This window comes from Dromaius novaehollandiae, chromosome 1 (assembly GCF_036370855.1).
Source record: "Dromaius novaehollandiae isolate bDroNov1 chromosome 1, bDroNov1.hap1, whole genome shotgun sequence".
Lineage (NCBI taxonomy): Eukaryota > Metazoa > Chordata > Aves > Casuariiformes > Dromaiidae > Dromaius > Dromaius novaehollandiae.
The window spans coordinates 40,379,298-40,401,385 of record NC_088098.1 but is presented as its reverse complement, the minus strand read 5'-3'; the positions used below and the strand labels follow the sequence as shown (position 1 = coordinate 40,401,385).

General features: G+C 39.0%; 1 protein-coding gene across 3 annotated transcripts in view; it reads right to left on the bottom strand.

The window, feature by feature from the left end:
• Window positions 1-22,088, bottom strand: part of SYT1 (synaptotagmin 1) — a 352,931-nt gene that overhangs the window by 50,040 nt on the left and 280,803 nt on the right. For all 3 annotated transcript variants that reach the window (XM_064509482.1, XM_064509467.1, XM_064509475.1), the window contains exon 8: window positions 2,864-2,981. In XM_064509482.1, the coding sequence (XP_064365552.1) occupies window positions 2,864-2,981 (118 nt within the window). The remainder of the gene's footprint in view (window positions 1-2,863; window positions 2,982-22,088) is intronic.

Here is a 22,088-nt window from a genome sequence, read left to right as displayed (position 1 = left end):
CATTAAATGGGATACATATGCTGATTAGCTGGGTCAGCATTTCACCAGTAGATTCACTGTAGAAATGCTAGGGGAGGTAGTACTTTCAATCTGTTTTGACTAGTCTGTTGCTTTTGACAGGTATCTTGTTAAATAGGCTATACTTCAGGACAACATAGACTCATATGTCTAAAATGAAGCATGTTCTTAACCACAATTATGGATGCATTCCACTTTTTAATCCATGACTAAACAGAAGTGTAGAAGGCTACATAGCAACAACGGTGGTTTGTACTGGGGCAAAAGATAACACAACTGTTGAAGTTTTCCACATCACCGAGAAGCAAAGGTATAGTAGATACTTAGCAGAAGCAGTAATACTAAAATGGGCAGGGAAGTGGGCACCCTCCTTTCTGCAGCACGGCTAACCTCCCCTGTGAGGCATGAAGGCTGGGTGGAAGAAAAAGCCCTGCTCTTTCCAAATGTCTACCTTCGGCTTTTCCAGCATCTTCTCCAAAAGAAGTGAGAATAACAAAAACATATTTTAAACTCAAAACTCAGACACTTTTTGCCTATTTTTGACAAACTTTTAGCATTTTTATTTTGTGACACCTACATAATTTTTACCTCTTGGTGATGGCCTTCACTTGGTGACAGTAAGTGCTGTTGAGTATATAGGTAACGTTCAGAACGCATTTGATTGTTAACATTTTCAACCTCCACTGCAATGCAAAACTTTCAGTTTTGCAAAATGGAAAGCAATTTTAGTTTCTAGAGAAAAAAAACAAAACTAGTGGGAAAAGTGTTCACTAATTGAGATAAAATCCTGCCACCTTCATTGTCACTAAACAGTGCCTCACTTTGAGAGTAGGTTTTATTTAGTGTGAATAATGACAACAAAATCTCAGCTTGATTTCAAAATTTATTCAAAAGAAAAATTCCCTAATGAAAGATACCGGATCCACTTTAAACCAACATTATTTCATCTATAATTACTGCCTCAGGAATACCATACTAACTGCCATTTATCACTGTCAGTGACTTTTGAATTCTTACTACAACCACAGTATCCCACTGGGTTTGTTTGTCTCTGAGAGAACATGATGTTTTTAGGTTGAAATGGCCCTAAAAGAGAAGAACAAAACCTATCATCCCCTAGAAATATATTTAAATGTCCTTTTACACTGTTCTGGCACTTTAGCACATACAGGAGAGCAAACAACCATTTTCTCCTAGTCATTTGCAGCACGATGCATTATATTTTCCTCCTGAAGTTTGTAGAAGGTCTTCAGTTCATTAATGCTTCCCCTGCCCTTTTCTTTTCTTACAAGTTGAGTAGCCATTATTTGTCACATTTGTGACAAATCCTGGGAAAGAATATAGATGCTCTGCTTCTTAGGCCTGTACTTCAGTCACAACAATGATGTTTCTTCATTATGAGAGTCTAATCTTTCATTAGGATACAATTTGCAAGGAAATGTGCATAAGAACATTAATTTGCAATTGGTTCAGTACAGAGTGTTAGGGAAACTATTAGTGGTGTGTCCTAAACTGGTGTCCACATTTTAAAATGGGTGTTGAAAAAGCTAGACTTGATTCATACAACAGCTACAACAATGTTTTGATGACTTTTACATTATGGTGTCTCTTGCTGTACAGTGAAAGACTTCAGAAGCAAGTAAAATAAAATAAAGATACCTGGTAACTAGGAAGAGACTTGTTCCCCCTCACTTTCTCACCATTCCTCCTTCTATTGTTCATCAAAATCAGCTAACAAAAGCTCCAGGCTTACTTTGATCAGGTTCCCATTTCTATGTATATTTTGAGTTTAACTCTTACCTTGTGCTAAGATTATAGGAAATGAAAGCCAAACACTTACATCATTTTATCTGTCATTTGTCAAATGGAAATCACCTCTGTGTGTTAGCAATAAAAGTTTTCAATTCTAGAGCTGTGCTGGAAACATCCTCATTCTGCCTAGTCTGTCGAAACTGTCCCTTCTGAGCAGAAGGTATATAAAACAAATTTCTCCTGGAAAGACCTCTCCTTATAAAGCATCCTGTTATCTAATTTGGCCTCAGCTAATTGGCAATTCAGACAGGAATTGGCTTCCCAGAACTCCAGACGCAGCAGAGAACGTGGAGCTCCACCAGCTCCCGTGACATGGGGCCGCCACAGAGACACAGCCCTGCTTTCATGTGTGCTGACCTCACCTGCCCTCAGAGATGACATATGTGGCCTCACTCCGAGCCTCCCTACGACAGCAGACCACGAGGACTGTTTGCAGGCATTGTGCACCCTGGAGGTACCAACCTCCTCAACCACCCCAAGTGCAAGAGTGTCGTTTTGATTGCCGGGGCATAGGTGAATACAGAGCGAGAGAAGGCGGCTCTCTCCCTCCCAGCTTTGTGCGTCGGCCAGTCATACCTGAGCCCTTCAGATGTACAGACAGTTATCCCAGCACCTCAACCAGTAGTCAGCACGGTGACCTGTTGTAAGTCCCTCTATTATGTATTATCAGTAACATTGCAGGGAAATGCTCACATTTTGTGAGATTAAACAGACAATAGGAATTGTAGTCAGATTTTTTTTTCTCCTGCCTGAATAGTCCATATTTATCTCCAGGCAACAGGGAAGAAGGAAAGTACAGAGAGCTTGCAATGTCATCTGACTGTTTAACTCTTCAGATCTCGTCTTGGAGTAGAATGCAATGCATAATGAAATTCCCTTTTTTAAGCTAAGTGAGTTCTGATATACAAAACACATTTTTCAGACTGTGAACAAGAGCCCTTACCTTCTCAACCAAGAGATCACCAATGGAAAGCGAGTTGTTTTTCAGGCCTACAAGCCTGCACAATCTACAAGCAGATATTTATGCACCTACCTGATAGTCCACCAACATCCATCTTCTTCAGGTTCTTTGCCTCTAGAATGACGACAGTCAGCTTGCCAGCAGTAGGCACATAACGGAGGGAGAAGCAGATATCACCCAGTTTTTCTTGCTGGAAAGCAAACAAGACATGTTTTTTTTGTTTGTTTTTAATTGTTTTTTGCACCTTTTAAATATAGTTTTGAAAGCCACAATCAACAGGATTACATTTCAAATTCCCACTGTAAAATAAAATGTTCAAATTAACAACATAAGGTATGTGCCACAAGTTGCCCAGTTTAAATCCTTGATAACCTCAAGTCTGTTGCAGCAACTGGAGGTCACAAGAACTACTCTGTACGGGGCCAAATGACAAGATATGTGCTGGCTACGACGTAAGCTACACTGCTCAGCGTTTCATCTCAGACAATCCGGCTCCCACAGATACCATCTGACCTTTAACATCAACCAACAGAGACATGATTTTTTTTTCCAGATTGTGTTTCAGTGGGAGGCAATTAACACACTTGCATATACAACCACCAGACTGGTTTTCGTGAAACAATGACATGGGTCTTTCTCATCACACTTTGTCGCAAAAGCAAAGAAGTATAATAACCAAGGAGCACAAAGCAATCAGTACAAAAAGGCTCTGTCTCCCATCTGACAGGCAAAGCAGGAGGGCAGAGAGGCTGGGAAAGCACGCAGTGCAGCCCTCCTGCCACCACGAATAGCTGGAAGGACTTGGTTTTGCCTTCAGCCTCACGCCTATCACCTGGGATCCTGCCAAACACAGCCTTTCATAATTCATTGCTTTGTATTTTCTCAACAGGTCTGAACATAATTAAGCCTTTCCCTCTATGCCAGAATTACAGGAACTTTGTTTTAATAGTAAGGCGCAATCTATTTGAACTTGCAGACATGAGAGAGAGAGAAAAGAGCAGAGCACCACTTAGAAAAAAATCATTAGGACGATCAGAGCTGCTTTTCTCCTTTCTCTGAGGCGCAGTGGTATCTCTAGGGGGTTAACTACGGTGCTTCTCAGAGAAGACGAATCAGGTTACACTAAACAGCCCAATAAGGCATTTCTGACAGCACTGTTTCTCTTTCAAAGACAGCAGTCCTTATGGCACGTATCTATATCCGCAATTTATTCTGGCAGTAGACTATAAAGTACATTTCTGTCAAGATATGGCTCCAGTGTTTTTCTTTTTTTGGCATGTATTGCAAGGTTGGTTGTTGAAAAGTTTTGGGGGTGTACCCAAGCTCTTTGCTAAGATACTAGCTAATTTTTGTAGGAATCATACACTTTTCTCCCACACCACAAATACAAAAAAGAGACGGCGATTTACCAGGCTTGAAAAGCTAAGGGGAAAGAGACAAATCAGAACCTCATCCAGAAAGCACCAGGAACGCCACCGATAGCAACTGCTCACAAATCCATGAAGGCATTTGGTATTTCACAAAGAAAAAACAGCCCATCTTCTAAGGATTTTACCATGTAAAAGCCACCACAATGTTCTTTTCAAGCTGGGAGCTTAAGATTCTAAGTCATTTAAGAGAAGCTGAACTTTAACCATTAAGCCAGATTTTTGGTATCAATGGCACTTAGATATAGATGTCTAGTTACACAGATACTTAAGACCTGTTTTAGAAGTACTTTTTACTGAAGATTCAGTGCATATGCTGTCTTTAAGTGTGTTTTATTTACTGTAATCTGTGCAAGTGAAGTACCTAAATATCTCTGTGTGCGTTTGCACTTTCGAAAATTAAATCCCTACTGAACAGCGTATATTCCATATATTGTAATTTCCTTACATTCCTTCTCAACAGCTCTTACACACTTTTTATCCAGGTTTAGATAAGAATCCGCAGTATATCCAAGTGAAGGATGCGTGCCAGATACTCAGATATACTTCACAGTTTACATTTTCCTCCTGTATCAAAAGCTGCATGATGCCATTTTAGAAGACTTTCTTGGGGATGCAGGAATATAGTTATGTTGTTTTAAATGAAGGACTGGAGCCTTATATATTAAGAACTACTTGGCATCATGTGGTTATTGTTCCTTTTAATTTTCAAGAACTTAGAAACTTCAGTAACACTATAATACCTGTAAGGTAATAGACCCTGAAATAATCATTACAAGCTGGGAACAAGACTTCAGGGTTGTAATAGATAGCTCCAGGCAAAGCATTAGCTCAGTGATCACCAGTGATCAGAAAACATATAGAACACAAAGTTAAAAAAAAACAGGAAAGGCATAGCAGGAAGGAACAGAACAGCTTATGTTCAGCTTAAATGTATAATTCATGTATAAAAAAACCTATATAAATGCATGTACACCTCTATCTTATTATGGTTATTGAGTTCCTCCCTCAAAAAAAGAATATGGTAGAATTTGGAAAGGTTTCAAGAAGAGTAGCAGGAATGATCAAAGATATGACACAGCTTCCGTATCAGGAACAGCTAAGTAGATTAAGACTCTTCAGGCTAGAAAGGAGATAATTGAGAAAGGGTAGCTTAAAGACCTTGGACTGCCCAGCAAAGCTATAATGATGTTATGACCTGGTTCAAAAAAAGAGACCCTGCTATCACAAAATTTACATTTTTAACTCATATCTAAGTAACCCAAGATGTCGTTCGGGGCATGGACTGCATTTTAATGGATATTTAGTACTCCTCTCTGTCCGTATAGGCATAGATTCTGACCATGGAAATGTAGATTTTAGCTGTTCAATCTGCATAGCTCATGCTCAGCTCTAACTGACCATGCAATGACCTGGTGATGGCAAAGCATGCTCCTGTTCCCTTGACATTCAGTTTTGGAATGGGCTGTGTTTGCTGGGCTCACAGTGAAGTTGATCTATCACTTGCAGCTTGTTTAGAATGGAAGAAATCAATTGCCTATTGATTTGTGTTATCATGATCATGGATAACCCAGCCTCCTTGTGTCCTTTGCAGCAGCTGCTCTATTACATGGTAGACTTGGTTTAAATTAGCCTGGTTGATTTATGGTGCTTTGAATAAAACTGAAACAGAGTATATTTGAAAGCTCTTCTTCGTCCCCTGTCTCAGAGACCTTTGTACTCACATATTGTCCAACACATGAGGGCTCTGCCATTGCATGTGGATTCAGGAGGCAGAAGTTTGGTTATAGCAGCTTGGGAACTTGTATTACTCAGAAATGTACCTCATTTACCAAATACCATTTATTTTGGTAGTTATTTTTAAATTAATACCACACTTCCTATATACAGTTCCTTGGATCGCTCTTATCCAGCTGTTTTTGTGTGTGTGTATATTGGTGTTGAGACTGGAGTGTGTTTAGTAAGCATAAAATTGCGTTGGGATAGTTGTTTCGGATCCGAATGCTTCAGCAGAGGCTGGAAGAGGTACTTTACAAACACAGTTATTGCCACAGAGACCATCACCTCTCACCAGCCTTTTTCCATCTGTAAACATGTTATGCTTCTGTGCAAATACTGCAATTGTCTACACAGAAGAGTAATTTTATGAGAGCATTTAATGCATTTTTAGCCTCTTCAAATGTAATTTTAGCTGCAGGAAGCATGGAGGAGAACCCAGCACCTTGTAAACAACAGTTTTCTGTAGATCACCAGCAAGCCAGGGGAAATGGCAGCAGATGATGGACTCATTCCAGTGAGTAACTTGAAGAAAAAGCATAGGCATCTCCTTAAATTCCAGCAGAATGGCATTTAGTACTTTTTTTTGTTAGTAAAATCTGTATAACTGCATTCCTCAGTATTTCTTGTACTTTTAACATTTTCTCTTTGCATGACTGCCACAAGTTTTCTGTTCCTAAGTTGGTTTGTATTTTTTTCTGTAATTCCTTAAAGTATTTGTCAGGCAAAAAACAGTGCGAGTGGCAGCACTGCAATGAAGCAACAAAAAGCAATCACTAGAGGTGTGGTTTGCAGGAGATAATTACAAACCCCTGCAGGGCTATGAGGTACAGATGAGCGCTACTGGCATGGTGATTATCTCATGGAGGTGCCTTATTGTTATTATGAATTTCTTTCAGCCCGATGTATAAATAATTTATGTTAGTAAATTACTTTGATCTCTGATGGAAACTGCAAGTTAGTGTTAGAAACTTCCAACTGGGAGGTTCACAGACATTAACCTATTCATGTATAATGCCTAAACACCAATCAAAAGACTCCCTCCATCTAAGCAACTTCATAATTTCATTACATTTAAAGAGGATGCGATACAGCAAAACATAAATGACATAGACAGCACTGGTACCACTTCTTCAGCTTATAAAAGGCTATTTAAGGTCCTATTGAGAACCTAGTCTTTTTAGAGAAGGCTCTAAGTGTCTCCTGCCTGTCTCATGTTCCTTCTCACTCGTCAGTATTCATTTCGGCCTTGATAAGAGTGTTCTAATGAGCTATTGAGAAAAATGCTATTTATGTAGATTACTCTCATTCACATTGCAGAATCGTCTTCTTAATATAAATATGCTCTGTATTTTTCATGTAAGAGGATACAGAAGAGTTGATGCTTGCAGCTCTTTTGGTAAAACAAAACCAAAATAACATGCCACAGCACCCTAGCTTTTTTTTCCTAATTGCATCTAAGACTCCAAAACAGTCAGTGGAAGGATATAAACACACAATGGGGTAGGTTTCCAAATTCAGTAGCAAGTTTTGATTCTGAATATTTGCATAAGCTTCAGGGAAACGCAGTAGGCTACGTTTGTGGGTGAAGACCCAAAATACAATCTTCCACCAATCAATATTTACAATACAAAGCTAATATTGTTCACTGTACAGTTTTCACACCAATCAGAATGTTTTAATGTACTCTGGAGAAAAAGAGACAGCACAGAAGTGGGTTATAAGCTAAACTGGATTCTTTCAAATTCAGGAAACCTGGGAAAACTGTAAGGACAGAACCTCTAATTCTAACCGATATGAAGTGAAAATCCCACATCCATGGCCTTCAGTTAGTTTTGAGGCCATTGCATTCTGTGTCTGCTTATAGAGACCTCAAATCCAACAGATTTGTTCTCCTGGCACGTGAGCAAAGAACACACAAAGCCGCCAAGGCGTCATTCTAACACTAGCAGCAGAATCACATGGATGCAGAAATGGATAGCGTGGACTGGCCACAACTTCAAGTAAGGCACTGTAGCAAGTGGGCAGAATTAGCAACCCGTACACACAGCTGGGACCTACAGTTGGGAAAATATCGTGTGTCATCCCTCCCTGCCAGTACAAATAGGGAGCATACTGAGAAAGGGAGAACAAGATACTGGTTTGCTGGGCTCCTTCCTTTTGTTTAAACTTGAAATTTTATTTCTGCAACAGCTGTCTTTAACGTTATCAGCTTCAAGGGCATTACGTTTTTGATGAATACATGGTTAAAGAATCAAGTAGAAAATTTTATCCCTGCAATAGGTACTATCAGGCAAGAAAGAAAATCTTTTTCTCTTAGACTTGCAAATCAGGAAGCAGATGACCCACAATATGAAGATGATTCTGCCACAATTAGGCAAAGGAGTGGGAAGTGAGCAAGAAGTTCTTAAAATCCAGTTTACATCAACAGGCTAGAAATAGATGGTGCAGGAGAGAAAGGAAAAGGAGAACAGGAAAAGAAAGAAAAGCTGGAGGGGTATTTCAGCTAATGTGCCAGCCCATTGTTATGTCCCTTTTGGAGACTCTCACCTGAATATTTATGCATACCAAGCATCACTGCATCCCAAGGCCTATGGACTATTTGGGGGAGAAAATACTGAGGGTGAATAGGAAGGGCAGAATTTTGCCCAGCCTTTTCAATCAAAAGGCTGATTATGGAAGTAGATAGTTCAGACTTATGAAATGTTAACTACAAACCCAGTCAATATAAACTTAAAGACTTTAACAACTAAATTGCTAGCCTGACAAGCAAAACAATTCCTTTAGTGTCTAAAAGAATTTCAAGTCCGTGAATGCAGCAGCAACACTGTTAGATAGCTAGCACTGAACAGGTGCTAAATGCCTCTGGAGATAAGGAAGAACCTTCTTCATGGCTGTATATATTGCACTTCTGAAGAAAAAATCCTAAAATAATACAAGTAAGAAGAGACAAGTGCCCTGTTGTTCATTACTTTTATTCAGGGATCAGTCTTTATTCATAGGAATAACCCACTTGTGTTCCAAAATGGAAGTACAAAATATCTGTGGGCAAAAGACTTCCCTCTTTGATTTTACTAACATTATTTCAGAAATGCATTTCATCGGTCATACTCCCTTCAAATGTGCAAACTTGGCCATAAAGAGAAGTTCCTGTTAAAGTGCTCAGTTACAAGCCACATAACAAGTGAATTAAGAGGCAAAGCAAAGGGAAATAAGTTATAACAGGAGATCTAAAGAGAGACAGAGGCTTCCTGAAGCAAAGATCCAGAGAGCCTGTTTCAGATCCTATAAAAAAGGGATCAGTAGTGACAACAGTCTAAGAGGGGACAGAAAGGAGACTGATGCTAGGTGAACAGAGAACAGAAATAGAAACAAAGGTCCACAAGGGAAGTTTTAAAAGAGAAAAGTTTTAGAGCAGACTGGGAACAATCTTTCAAAGTGAATTTATTAGAGGTATCAGGAGGTGCTATCTGTAGGGATACAGTTAAGATATAAAGCAGGACTGTGGAAGAGCCAAGCAAAACAGCTTTAATTGCATTTTCCTTTCGACTGCTTTCCCTACTACAGTCCTACTCTGTATCTCCTTTGTCATACAACTTCTGTAAGCCAGCACTATTTTTTACCTTTGCTTAAAGGGAACAGAGCTGGCAGGATCTTCCTATGGAAATGAAATCTATTTTTTTCACTCTGAACAGCACCATTTGGCATAGAAATTATTATCACAGTTCTTCACAAATCTCTGTCTTCTTTTTGCAATCTATATCTATATATATGTATATATAAAAAAGTAGTGGATTCCATTTATTTTAACTGCCCTAATTATGTAATACTGTCCAATGCGCTGGTAAATCAGATTTGAAAGCAAGTTGGGCAATATAATGAACCAGTCATTGTTATTAAAAAAATTAACAAGTCAGGTTCTGTCAGCTTCCTTCTTTTAGTCCTCTTTATTACATTTTTAACTGTTTAGAGTAAGCATTTTTAATAATGCTTTTTAAAAAGCAGAACAAACAGAAAGAATAAACACCGTCATTATTAGTGGAAGATGATACTTCATGGTCATCAGTTTAAAAGCATTGTAATCAGTGTCGCCTCTTGCAAAATGAGAAAAGCTGTGGCTGAAGGTACTTGAAATCAAATCAAAAATTAGCAGAAATGCACCCTTTGATTGCCAGACAAGAGACCATGCTACCAAACATACCGAGTTCTTAATTAAACAAGAAGAAAATGACTTTCTTCAATAAATGAGAAAGGTAGGAATGAATTAAAACAAACATATATCCCCAAACATCATAGACTGGCTTTCAGTAACTCTTTGCCTGCCCACAAATGCTTGCAGCTGGCTGTTCTGCTCTAATGATTGCATCTCATTCTGTTTTGCTACTTGGCTTCTCCTCAGCTCCTGCCTGATCATTTTTCTAAATGTCACTCACGTTTATGCAGGCTAGTGCCTAGTGCACACAACAAAATTAATTTAACTGAATGGCACATTAATATTATTACTTTTGACAGCACGGAAAACTTATTAACTATAGCATGTCACAAGGCTAGTCTTCAAGTGAATAGTTTAAGTACAACATTGAGAGGAAATGTAATACATTCAAAAGATTTTTTTTTGGATTATCAGACACTGTGAGAAGTCAAATCACAAAGCTTTCCCGTAATTATTAGAAAATTACATGTGCCTTGCAGTCACTCTATAGATAATCCTTGTCCTACTGTGACAGGATACCGAAGTTACAGCACAGCACCCTTGTTTGAGTTGAAAACAGCTCTTGTAGTGAGTATGGACACTTTAATGCTTCGTTAATGTACTACCAAAAGATTGCCTTGGTTTCTGAAAGTGATTGACTCAAAGGCTTTAGGCTATGGACTGAAATTACAGGATACATCAGAAAATATACAGGGTCAGTAGACATCAGGGAACTGTAATAAAAAGCCCAAGAAACAAATCAATTACGGATTCCTTATTCATACCCCAAATAGCATCTTCATGATGTACTTTTTGCCTTAAAATAGCACATGCAGATTTTGGTCAGGGTCAGTATTCCATTGTTTGTGGTGGTGTATTAAAACCTTGGCATGAACAGAGTCCGTCCTACAGTGGCATTACATTTTCAATTAATGACAAGACAGAACGGACAGATTAAACAAACTGGTAGGTGGGAATGAGTGGAATGATGGAATGAGTAATTCCCAATACCTGCTGGTAAATTCTGCTAAAATCCAGCATCTCTGCTGAATGACTATCAGGTGAACTCAGTGACGCCATTACTGAAGCTGTACAGTATATTTTTGTTTGATCCGCAGGAACCACAAAGAAAAATTCAGTGGAACTTGTGGATTACCTTCATAGACAACCACTATTTTTTCCCCTTTCCTCTGCGACAAAAGATGAAGACAAAGACCTTGCTACTTGACTAGTCGCAGCTACACTATAAACAAATGGTCCCCTGTGCAGTGACACTAAGAGTCTAGTTCATTCAGCTCCTGTGGATTTATGTCCTATTTTCTCCCATCTGCTTGCATTAACACCACCTCAGCTTTCATGTTCCTCCATGACATCCCCCTGCACTACCTTCAGCTTCCTCCCAAGACCGCAGATCACAAACCCACACAGCACAGCACCTCCCTCCAAAATCTCCTCAATTGGCAATTAGACAAATGTGATGGTTTTAAAACCACAGGCCTGCTGGTTAGCTGTCAGCAGGCCATATAAAACACCTAAGGACCCTTAAGCACATGCTCAGGAGTTTCCTTGGACAGGGCAAGAATTTGAGTTTCTTTCCTTTTTCAGCCATTGAGTTTCATTACTTCTACAGGAACCTTATCACACCTTCCAGCTTCCAAGGCAGCGTGCAATGCAGTTCTGTGCCAAAAAACAGTTTTTCACCTTCATTTCTGTAGGAAGAACCCTGGGCCATATGGGCAGGTCAGGACCCTTCGTGCACTGCAGCCGCAGTGGTGATGTGGAAGGGGCCGGGGACCAGGGGACTGCCCAGCACAGACGCCATCCAGGGTGGAGGCAGCATTTGAGATTTTTTTTCCTCAGGGAGCCAAAGTATTCTAACAGCAGGGGTGGGAATGACAGCCAGCAGGCTGCATAAGCCTTGCTTCTCTAGGAAACATAGCTGAAAAGGAACTCGGGTTGCTGATGGCAAAACCACATTCAGCAAATGTGAGTTAACAGCTGAAAGGTGAAGTCTTACGACAAGACACCTCTCCATTTGTAATTTAGCAAGATGAAGAAGCCTTTTTGCTTCAAGTATAATTTCCTCTAAGCCAATGTCATTCTTTTATTTCCATCCACTGCTTCTGCGCTACAAGCACAGGCAGGATCTGAAATCCCTTCATTTGGAAGGTTGTGCTATATTGTCCTTTTTCACTGACTTTTGTACTGGATATTTTTCCAGAGCCTCTATACATCCTATTAAGATGAGATAGGGTAAAGGATACAGATCTGGAAAAGAGGCAAGATGAAAACCCTCAGAAGAGCTCGGAGGCCCTCTTGCTCTAGTGCCTCCTGGTTTTAAGGAATTCAGAAATATGTAAAATGCTCTCCCAGATCACTTCAATATTCAATAATTTCCCAGCTGAAATGAAGAAACTAATACATGCCTCTAACACAACCCCATGCATTAAAAGTTTTAAGTTCAGCTTATTAAGAATTTATGCTCAGTTCAAGACTGAAGTGCTTCTAAACTACTGCTGTGTATTCAGTCCTATTGACTTTCCCTTACCAGACACATGTCCACTTCTAAACCAAGCTTTCAAAAATATATTTTTATGAAAATACTGAAATATATTCCAGTTTTTGGCTAAAAGCATACAGACAAAAAACTCTTTTATTACTCCACTTCCCCTGACTATTTCACTTTGAAAAATGCACTTTCTTAACACATTCTTTAGGAAGACAAGTCAGCTCATCAAAGGTCATTGTAGCAATCAGTACCACACACTGAATTTCATTAATCTCTTCAGTAAGAAGAAAGAGGTCACTGCAGTCATCTATAAAAATCTAGGAAAGAAGACTCTACTTATCAAGAGATCTCTGGCTCAGTGATGTTCATTTTTAATAAATCTTAGACCACAAGGGAAATTCCAGAAGACTGAAACACTGCTAATGTTATGCCCATATTACTCAAAAAGGCCAAACGGGATGAAGGTGGTATCTATCAGCCATTTGCCTTTTATCAAACCCAGATAAAACAAAGGAAGGACTCATAAAAGTTTGCATTAATTATGGTTTAAAGGATATAAAATATAATGAATGTGTGGTCACATGGTTTTATGGAAAACAAGTCTTGTCAACTAACACCAGATTCATTCTGTGACGAGATTGTGTATTTGGTTTAATAAGGAAACATGCACTAAGTTCTTTCAACTTACTATTTCAAAATATTCTGAGAAAAATGTTAGTTAATTTGCAATCTTTTTTGTTCTGTTCAAGGTCTACTTCTATTCTTAGAAATGTAGAAGATAAAATTTCTACTGATAAAGTAAGGAGGTCATGCAAGAATTAGCATAAGCATAAATAATAATGATACAGGTTGGTCAGAGAGAAAGTGCTAAATCACTTAGCTGGAGTCAGTCACAGAAAGTACATTTTCTTATGGCCAAAAGCAAAAAGTACACCTGCTAAGACAAAGAACTCAGACTATATCTAAATATCTACTGAATCAGGAACTATATCTTAAAAGGAAGTGGCTCCTGGTGAGGATTTAGGGTTATAAGCCACAGACCGTGAACTACTAGTGCAACACTGTGCAGTAGAAATAAGCAGAAGTAGCAGGTGACTTTGGCAAGAATATCTAGAATACGGCATATGGTTCTTGTGTAAATCATTTTTAAAGCTGCTGCAAACTAGCAAAAATGTAAAAAGTCATAACTCCTATTGGAAAAGGGGAGAAAAAGCCTGATAGTGATAAAAGATGAATTTCTGTAGCTTTTTGAAAAGAGGATTGAAAGTGACTTGATTACAGTGCATAAGTACACCCATGAAGAGGAAGCACCACGTATTAAAAGGCTTGAATCTAGTGAAGAAGGGCATAAGAAGAACCAAGGAGTTGAAGTAGAATCCAAAAACATTCAGATGGGAAATAAAGTATGGAGTTTTAACTGAGAGAGAGAGTAACTGTTGAAGTTATCAGAGAGGTATAATTTTCTCCATCTCCTGATGTCTTCAGATCAGTAACTTGCAGCCTATTTTGATTTGTAGACCCTCTAAGACTTTTCCAGCAGAAGTGCAAAGCTGTCTATAATGAACGCAGGTCTACTGACAATAGCCTTCTCTCAGTGAGATCTCATGCAGAATTTTCCAATGGAATTTTCACAAAATTCTAATTAGATTATATCAAAATGCCTCATGGGATACTTGGTTTTGGTGATCTTCCATCAAAAACATGCAGGATAATGTTGAAAGGCAGAATGTCATAAGGAAATCCAAGCTTTCAAAGTTTGCAGTCTATGGCCATGTAACCATGACAAACTGTCATGGGCTGAGAATCAGAGAGTTTCTAGCTGCTTGCTCCAGAACCAAGCAAATCTAACTTCCAAGCTTGTCAGGTGGTTTCATTGTGCTCATTTTGTTTAGAAAATATCCAATTTGATGGAAGTAGTAATATTTCTAATCCGAACAAAAGGTTTTTGAAATGGCAGGGGGTTTTTTTCTAGAAAGAAAATTTTAATGCCAGCTAGTTTAGGCTCTATGCAAATAAAATAGATAAAATTTAAAGACCTGTCATATTCAGCAAGTCTGAAGAGCTCCTATAGTGGTGTCTTCTGGCAATAAACCCAATGAATCAATGAACAGGTGGACTGCAAAGTCTCAGGACCATGTCGCAATGTTTACACAAGATATTCACAGCTTTATATTTAGTGATTGTGCTTGAGGCTGAGAAACAGCTAATTTTCAAGACAGGGAACATAGAAACAGGAAAGTTTCAAAGTCTAAAATCCTTATATAATATGACCAGCGTTTGTGCTTACAGAAACTCACACCAACTGTAAAACTCTAAGGTTAAAATCCAAGCAGGCAGCCAATATTCTCAAGTCATTTTTGAGCATATGATTGCTGCTGAAAATATAGTGGGGCTTAATTAAAATCTGTTCTCATTTAAAATTATCATATATCAGAAAATATTAATTATTTGGGTGTTTTATGGTTTTAAATAAGAAAGCTGTAACTTTCAATACACTGAATGTGCATTTTTTTCATTTAGGCAGATGGATAAAACTAAAAGCATACAATTGTCCATTAAGAAATCAAGTAATAGTTTATCATCACTGACACACATTCTGATGAAATGATCATGTCTTTTAAGTGATTTTTAAATGCTGTAATGATTTCAAGGATATGTTGAAAAGTATGGTCCTACACTTGGAGAAACATCATAGTTAGCTATACCAAATTACAATGAGATTAATTGTTCCTTGTTGCAAAAATGGGTGGGGAAGCACGCATACCAGTACATACTTAGATGGCACATCATATTTAGATGGCAGTGTACAGGTTTTTTTGAAAGCTCTGACATGTATTGTCACATAAAAGTTTGTGTTTAGGAGTGATAGAAAAAGAAAATGCAGGGAAGAAAATTAATATAACAAGAAAAGAATCATGGGTTAAAGTGATGTGCTGTGAGAACTGAAGCTTTCACTTTGTGTTGCACAATTTCAGTAGCTGTAACTATTTTCTGTACAATAAGTAAAAGCAAAAAGATTAATCAGAATTAATTCAAATGATCTCCTGGAAAACTTGCCTGCTCTAAAACATCACAGAAAATTAATGTTCAGCCTGATTGATTAATGTGAAAGTCTGAATGAACAAAACACTTTCAGCATAATCCACCGCTATCTAATTCTGGGCTGGGCATTAGCAGAGAGGCTGGAGATGTCAGCTGCAGACCTCGGGGCACTCGCGTGAGAGCGAGCTGCTGCCAGCTCAGAAGCCTGAACTCTGGTCGTCAACAGCAGAGACCCACCTGTGAATTTTCAGTTACTGTGGAAGATACGGAAAAACGAAAGAAAAGTAACTAGGTTTCAGGCAACCCAGTAGCTCTGAAGATTACCAGGACTGATTTAAACAGCACTGAAAATTGATTAAGGGTCTAATGGAGAGCTCAGACTAAGAAAAAGAGATTTGAACTCAAGGTCAGCCACAAGTGGAAAGAGGCACTGGTGAAGGGCTTCCAAACTTAGTTGCTATTATCTGTGACAGTGGAAGAGGCAGTAAGTCCTAATTCTGGTCTGTAATAGGGGAATGCATCTAGCTGATCAAGCGGCAATGACATACCGCTTCAAACTCTCTTCCACACTGCTAGTTTGGAAACTCCTTTGGTGCTATTTCTATGATAGTAATTGCAGATACCATCCTCAAGGAGAACGTCTAGGCCTCCATTTCACTGGATTCAATTCCAGGTATTTCTCTTCACCTAGCGCTAGGCCAGCAAGAAGCTCTGAGAAACAGGCAGACAGCATCTGGGTTCAAGAAGGAGATCAGAACGGCATTTCATCTACACACTGATGGCCTCAGCTCAACGTGAGTTGCATTCTGCTCTCAGTAGATAGGAGGAACAGTAATTCTCTGGCAATGAATATTCTCACGTCCTCCACAGAGAAAATTTTGTACCCTGAAAACTGTGTGTGGAAGGGACAGAGCAACTGTAGTACCACTCCACCCATCTATGCAGCCAGGCAGCCGTCCAAAACAAAAAAGGTCACCGTAAATGCAATTAAAGGCTGCTGCCAAAACTATTAAAGCCTTCATAAAAGCTTTTTAAGTTCCATCAGAAGATGCATTATAAAAGTAAGATCTATTTCTGCCCCCCCCCCCCCCCCCACACACACACACACAGAATGAGAACATGCCGAGGAGAGAGGAGGTGGAATGAGTCACAGAAGCTTGACCTTTGGCCAATGTAGATACTACGGGCAACAGCAGCTTAAAGCTGTGCAGGCTAAAAAGTGCTGCTTAATTATTATTAACTGACTCAGGTGTTTTGGATGATGGTAGAGGTTAAAAAAAGCCTAAAAGAATGACAAACTAAGAAATCAGTCCAACTTTTACGATTTTCTCCCTTTGTATGGCCATTGATATGAATATCTGGAGAGAGAGAGGTAAAGGAGCGAGGGGAAATGGTTTGAATTTAAACAGTGGCACCATTCTTGGGGTAAAATTCCTTACTATTAGAATTCTAGATGACAGAGAGGTTAAAAAACAATTTGAATTGTATAGCACCAATATTATAAATGTACATGCTCAGATAAGCTACAGAAAAGCATTTATATCTATCTTGTTTTCCTCTTTAAATTTTATGTATTGCATATAGTTACCTATGAACATCCAAGAATAATAGTACTTGCTTTTATCTGTTTGATTGAAAGTGAAAGTCTAGCTATAATCACTCCTTCAAAAGACCTGTGCATATGCCACAGACTGCAAGATCCTAAAATCTAGAAATGTCAGTTTTCCATTAACCTACAAGGCAAGAATGCATAAAATGCAGAAACAGAGATATGCTATGAAAAGGGCTTTTTCTGTAAGTTATTATTTTGTATAACAGCATCCTGCCAAGACTGAATTAGACATGAACAAGAGAAAAAGGCTGTGCTGTTCCAAAGGTATTTATAATCTAATTTAAATCAAGATGTCCTGACTGTCTTTTTTTTTTCTTTTTTTTTTTTTTTGTATTATGCTAATAACAATCACAGAGTAGGCTGCAGAAGGAAAGAGGAAAGAGGTACAGGGTTGATTGTACTAAAAACACCCAGCTACATCAACTGTCCATGTGAGTAATTTCTTGAGCCTTTGGCAGAAGGCTGCATTTAACTAACAGGTAACTATAGGAACAAGTTAGCACTATCTATTATCTATCCGGTCTAGAACTAAGGCCTGGTAATATGCCCTAAATGCACGCCCTCTACCCCTTAAAAATATTACCATAAATGCAATTAAAGTCCAATACCATAAGACTGCTAAGACAGTATTATGTTTCAGATTCTAACTGTGATTTTTCTAAAATAAGGGCACTTGGTGCCAATTTGTGCCACAGGTACAATGCAAAGTGCTTCAAGTGCCAGTTAAGCACATCGTTAAACTAAACTGAAACACAACAGGCTCTGAAAAGAGGTTAAATGGTTACTATGGTAATCCCTGACATGGTCTAAATTGGTGTTTAAGAGCTGAGAGAGGAAAAAAATGAAGGAATGACTAATCTCTCTCTTTCTTAGCCTACTATTCCTAAATCTTTGTCTTTAACCTTTTCAAAAATACATCTTTCTCTAATCCTTCTGGAAACTATGGTCCCTTAGTCCTACATGGAGTGGGCACAACAAAGACAGGAGAAGAGAGTCACATCCTATGCTTCAACCTTTTACTGAGCAAGCTGCCTTCGTCTTTGAGAGAGCGGCTCTTTCTTCCTGCCTGTCAAAATGCTGGCCACTCTTCTAAAGGTTGCTGAGAAGGTTTCCTGCTAATGACACTTATGATGGAGTATTTTAATACGGTCATCTTACAGCTTCTCTTAGCTCCTCATCCTGGTTCATAAAACAGCAATCAGATAATGATTTTTGTCACTGTGTCGGTTTGCAAAGAAAGGGGACAAAAGGACATGTGGTATTAGTGTGGACTATTGCAAAGCTTTTGACTAGAATCTTAGTGAGGGCTGCAAATTTTGCCCTTGGACAATGCATTTACAGATGCTGGCAGTCAGAAAAATAAGTAAATAAATATGTCAGGATGGAGAATAATACAGGAAAATTGCATTTATAGCATATTCTATGGTCCTTTCACACCGAAGGGCAGATTCTGCAGATGCATTTACAACCTCTCCCAGATTACAGAGCTATTATTAATAACTGGGACTAGTTCATGGCGGATTGTGGCTGAATTCCCTGGAATTCCTTCTTCAGCTTCAATCCAAGATACCTCTGCATCATGTACCGTTAGCACCTTCCCCTCTGAGCATACTTCAACCCATGCAAATGACTGATATAGTAACTGACTGAATTGCCCGCAGGTAGATGGCAGGACACTTCCAGGATCTAAGCAATACAGATTCTGCTTAAGACTTGCTAAAATGATTTTTTAAGCCTCTCGCTCACCATCTTTCTAAAAAGCTTATAGAAAAGCTCTTCAGAACATTGCTTTGCAAATACTATTGTACATTTAACCTCCAAGTCCAGTGCTTTTGAATCTCCCTTGGTTGGCCTGCCCTATTTTCTCTGTTAAATTTTCTAAAATATCCTATACTTGAGCAATAAAAAACAAAACAACTACATTACAAGAGACAAAGATGGGGAATCTTTCTTCCACTCCTCCTTCCTTTGGCCTCATAACTCCATTTTACTTCAGTAAATTTCTTCAAGGTCTTTAGGAATGTGCCCTGTTCAGAATCATTATTAATATTATTTTGTGTATGGATTATTAGATGTTTACACTCAGTGTAGATGCACAGACCTAGGACCCACTTTGCCAGCACAGTGGTATCTCAAGATGCCCTTCTGCACTTGAAAGTCAAAAGGTAGTAAGCATGTTTCTGACAAATATGCAAAGCAAGTTTTTCTGATCTCTGGAGAGAATACTACTTAACACTCTCTCTGAACCTCTGCTTCATTTTTACTGTCTCTGTATTTCAATTTAATGTCTATAAAGAAAGACAGCTTGAGATGAATCAAGACAACTTCCCTTTTGATTTCAAGTGAGTTACATTCTTTTCATTATGAAACAAGAGTGCCTCTGACCTCCCAAGGTGGGTTTCTTTTCCAGAGGGGGAGTAAAGAAACAGAATACTCAGCAAAGGCATATGGTGGGATTGCCAACAGTTTCAGTATGAAAGGTGAAAAAAGAAATGTAGAATTCAAATAGCCTGGAACGAACTGTTGCAACCGCTCTATTTGAGTCATAAAGTTTTACGTTTCAAATCATAGCATTTTAACGTCTTAAATTTCAAGATGAAAAGCAGCTAATTAGCTGCTGAAGAACTTCACATCAGGCTTGCTTACTCCCAAAACTTAAGCCATCTCTCACGTTTTAAGACCCTCTGTTTTGTTCCCTGTCTCACTATCAAATGCAGTTCCTCTTGTGGACAGCTGCTGCACTTACTTACTCTACAGTGCATTTACTGTATGCAGCTCTGCCACAAAATTTAAAAATTAAAAAATCCTTAGATTTAAAATTTTAAGTAGTTGTAACATGGAGTGAACTTGGGAAAACTTGAATACCATGCAGAAAACATAGTGATCCAATTTAATATGCAGCTAAATAAAGGTGACCTCACATTTTAAAATTTGTCTGACACACTGACAGCATCTCCATAGGGATAATGATACTTTCTTTCGCAAAGCACTATGATATCTGCAAAGCTGTATAAGAGCTAAGTGTTATTATTAGAGATGGGAAAAGGCCTATTAGATCATCTGTTCATCTCTGGTATAACGGAAAATGACAGCGATTTGCTGCTGTGATTTGACAGTGACATTTTTACAAATGTCCTTTCCTCTAAACTCTCTGCAAGTTTCAGTGCTGAGGATTCAACGAGCTAGATGGCTTACTAGATTTGTCAATCTCCAACTTCTGCAAAGGTTATTGGAGGTACTCTTGCTTTCAACTTTTATTTTTCGAAGACGGAGGAAAGAATAATCTGCATGAATAGCACACGTCAAATTTCACAGAATTGGCCTTCCATTTCCCAGCTGCAGACTGCCTGCATCTCCCGCGCCTGCAAGGCAGTGCTGTGGCACCCCTCCTGCTCGGGGCTGGGCAGGGCACACGAGGGAAACTGTAGCACTGCTCTGCCGTCTGTCTGGTGTGTCCAGCAGATTTCCACCACAGGGGCCATGCACAAAAGGTGCCCAATGCAGCCCACCGCAACATGAGCATACCGGCATCAGGTAACCTATTCATGGTGGACGCCATGTCATATAATGCATGGAGTCGTAGGTGCTGGCACTCCCAAGGGGTCTGCAGAAGTCTTTGTGGTGGATACTGGCAGGCTAAAGGTCCTTCTCCCCATGGAAGAAGGTTCTGCTTCTCCACTGCTTTCAAAGGAGAGCCCTTTCTGCTCCTCTTTGCATTCCCATACTCCCCCAAATTTCTTGGAATGTTTGCTACGACAGGTTTTGAATTTAAGTGCCAATATAACAAAGTGTCTGGAGAGAAATCGGTTGAAGTATGCAGGAGATGACTCTCCGTATGATTCATACTGCTGTAAGCGAAGGAGAGGTCTGTCTGGCCTTCTGTACTGGAGTGATAACAGATATTGGATGCAGTGTGTACTCAGATAAAGTTAATGGCAGTGACATCTGGTAGATGACACAGAGGAGCAAACTCCTATCATCTGTTTTTTTACACTCTGTGCCCAAGCCATTATATGTCAGACTTGGTAAAAGGGAATAATCTTTCAGCATCTACCACTCTTCCCTCCCATGCTCTCAGTCATACAAGACTGAAGGACTGTTAGATAAATCGCCGCCATATATTCACAAAGGTAGTAGAGTTAAAAGCAGCTAGGGAAAAAGGATTCAAGTACGTAGCTCATTAATAGTGGCCTCCTCAATACTTAGCGGTCATTGTGCAGACTAATACGTTCCCAAAGCACTCCATAGTCATAACAAAAGCTTATGTAGTCTTTTACTTCCCAAGTGCTTAACCAATAAATATATTAATAAGACCTTTCCCAGAAGAGAATGGAATGTCACAGAGATGCCATTCAAATGGCTGGGCCATGAGAGGTAGGCAAGCTTCAAATATTTCATTAAACCTTCATCCTCTGCCACGAATTTCAAGCCCATTTAGAAAAAAGGATGGAAAGTACAGTGGAGCTTTATGAGCAAAAAGAAGGATAACTGCTTGTAAAATTATTTCCTCTTCTATGATTATAGTGCTCATTAAATTGTATATTCTATGATGTGCAACAACTGAATTCTACATAAAGTGAAATGAAAATAAGATTTTTGTACTCTACTGATGCCACCTAGATGACTATTTCAAAGCGACTGGTCATGTTTGCCACTGATGTGCTTTGGCATACATCTTGTTTTCAGGTCATAATTAAAACATTAAGGATAGTTTGGTACACTTAATTGACAACATATTT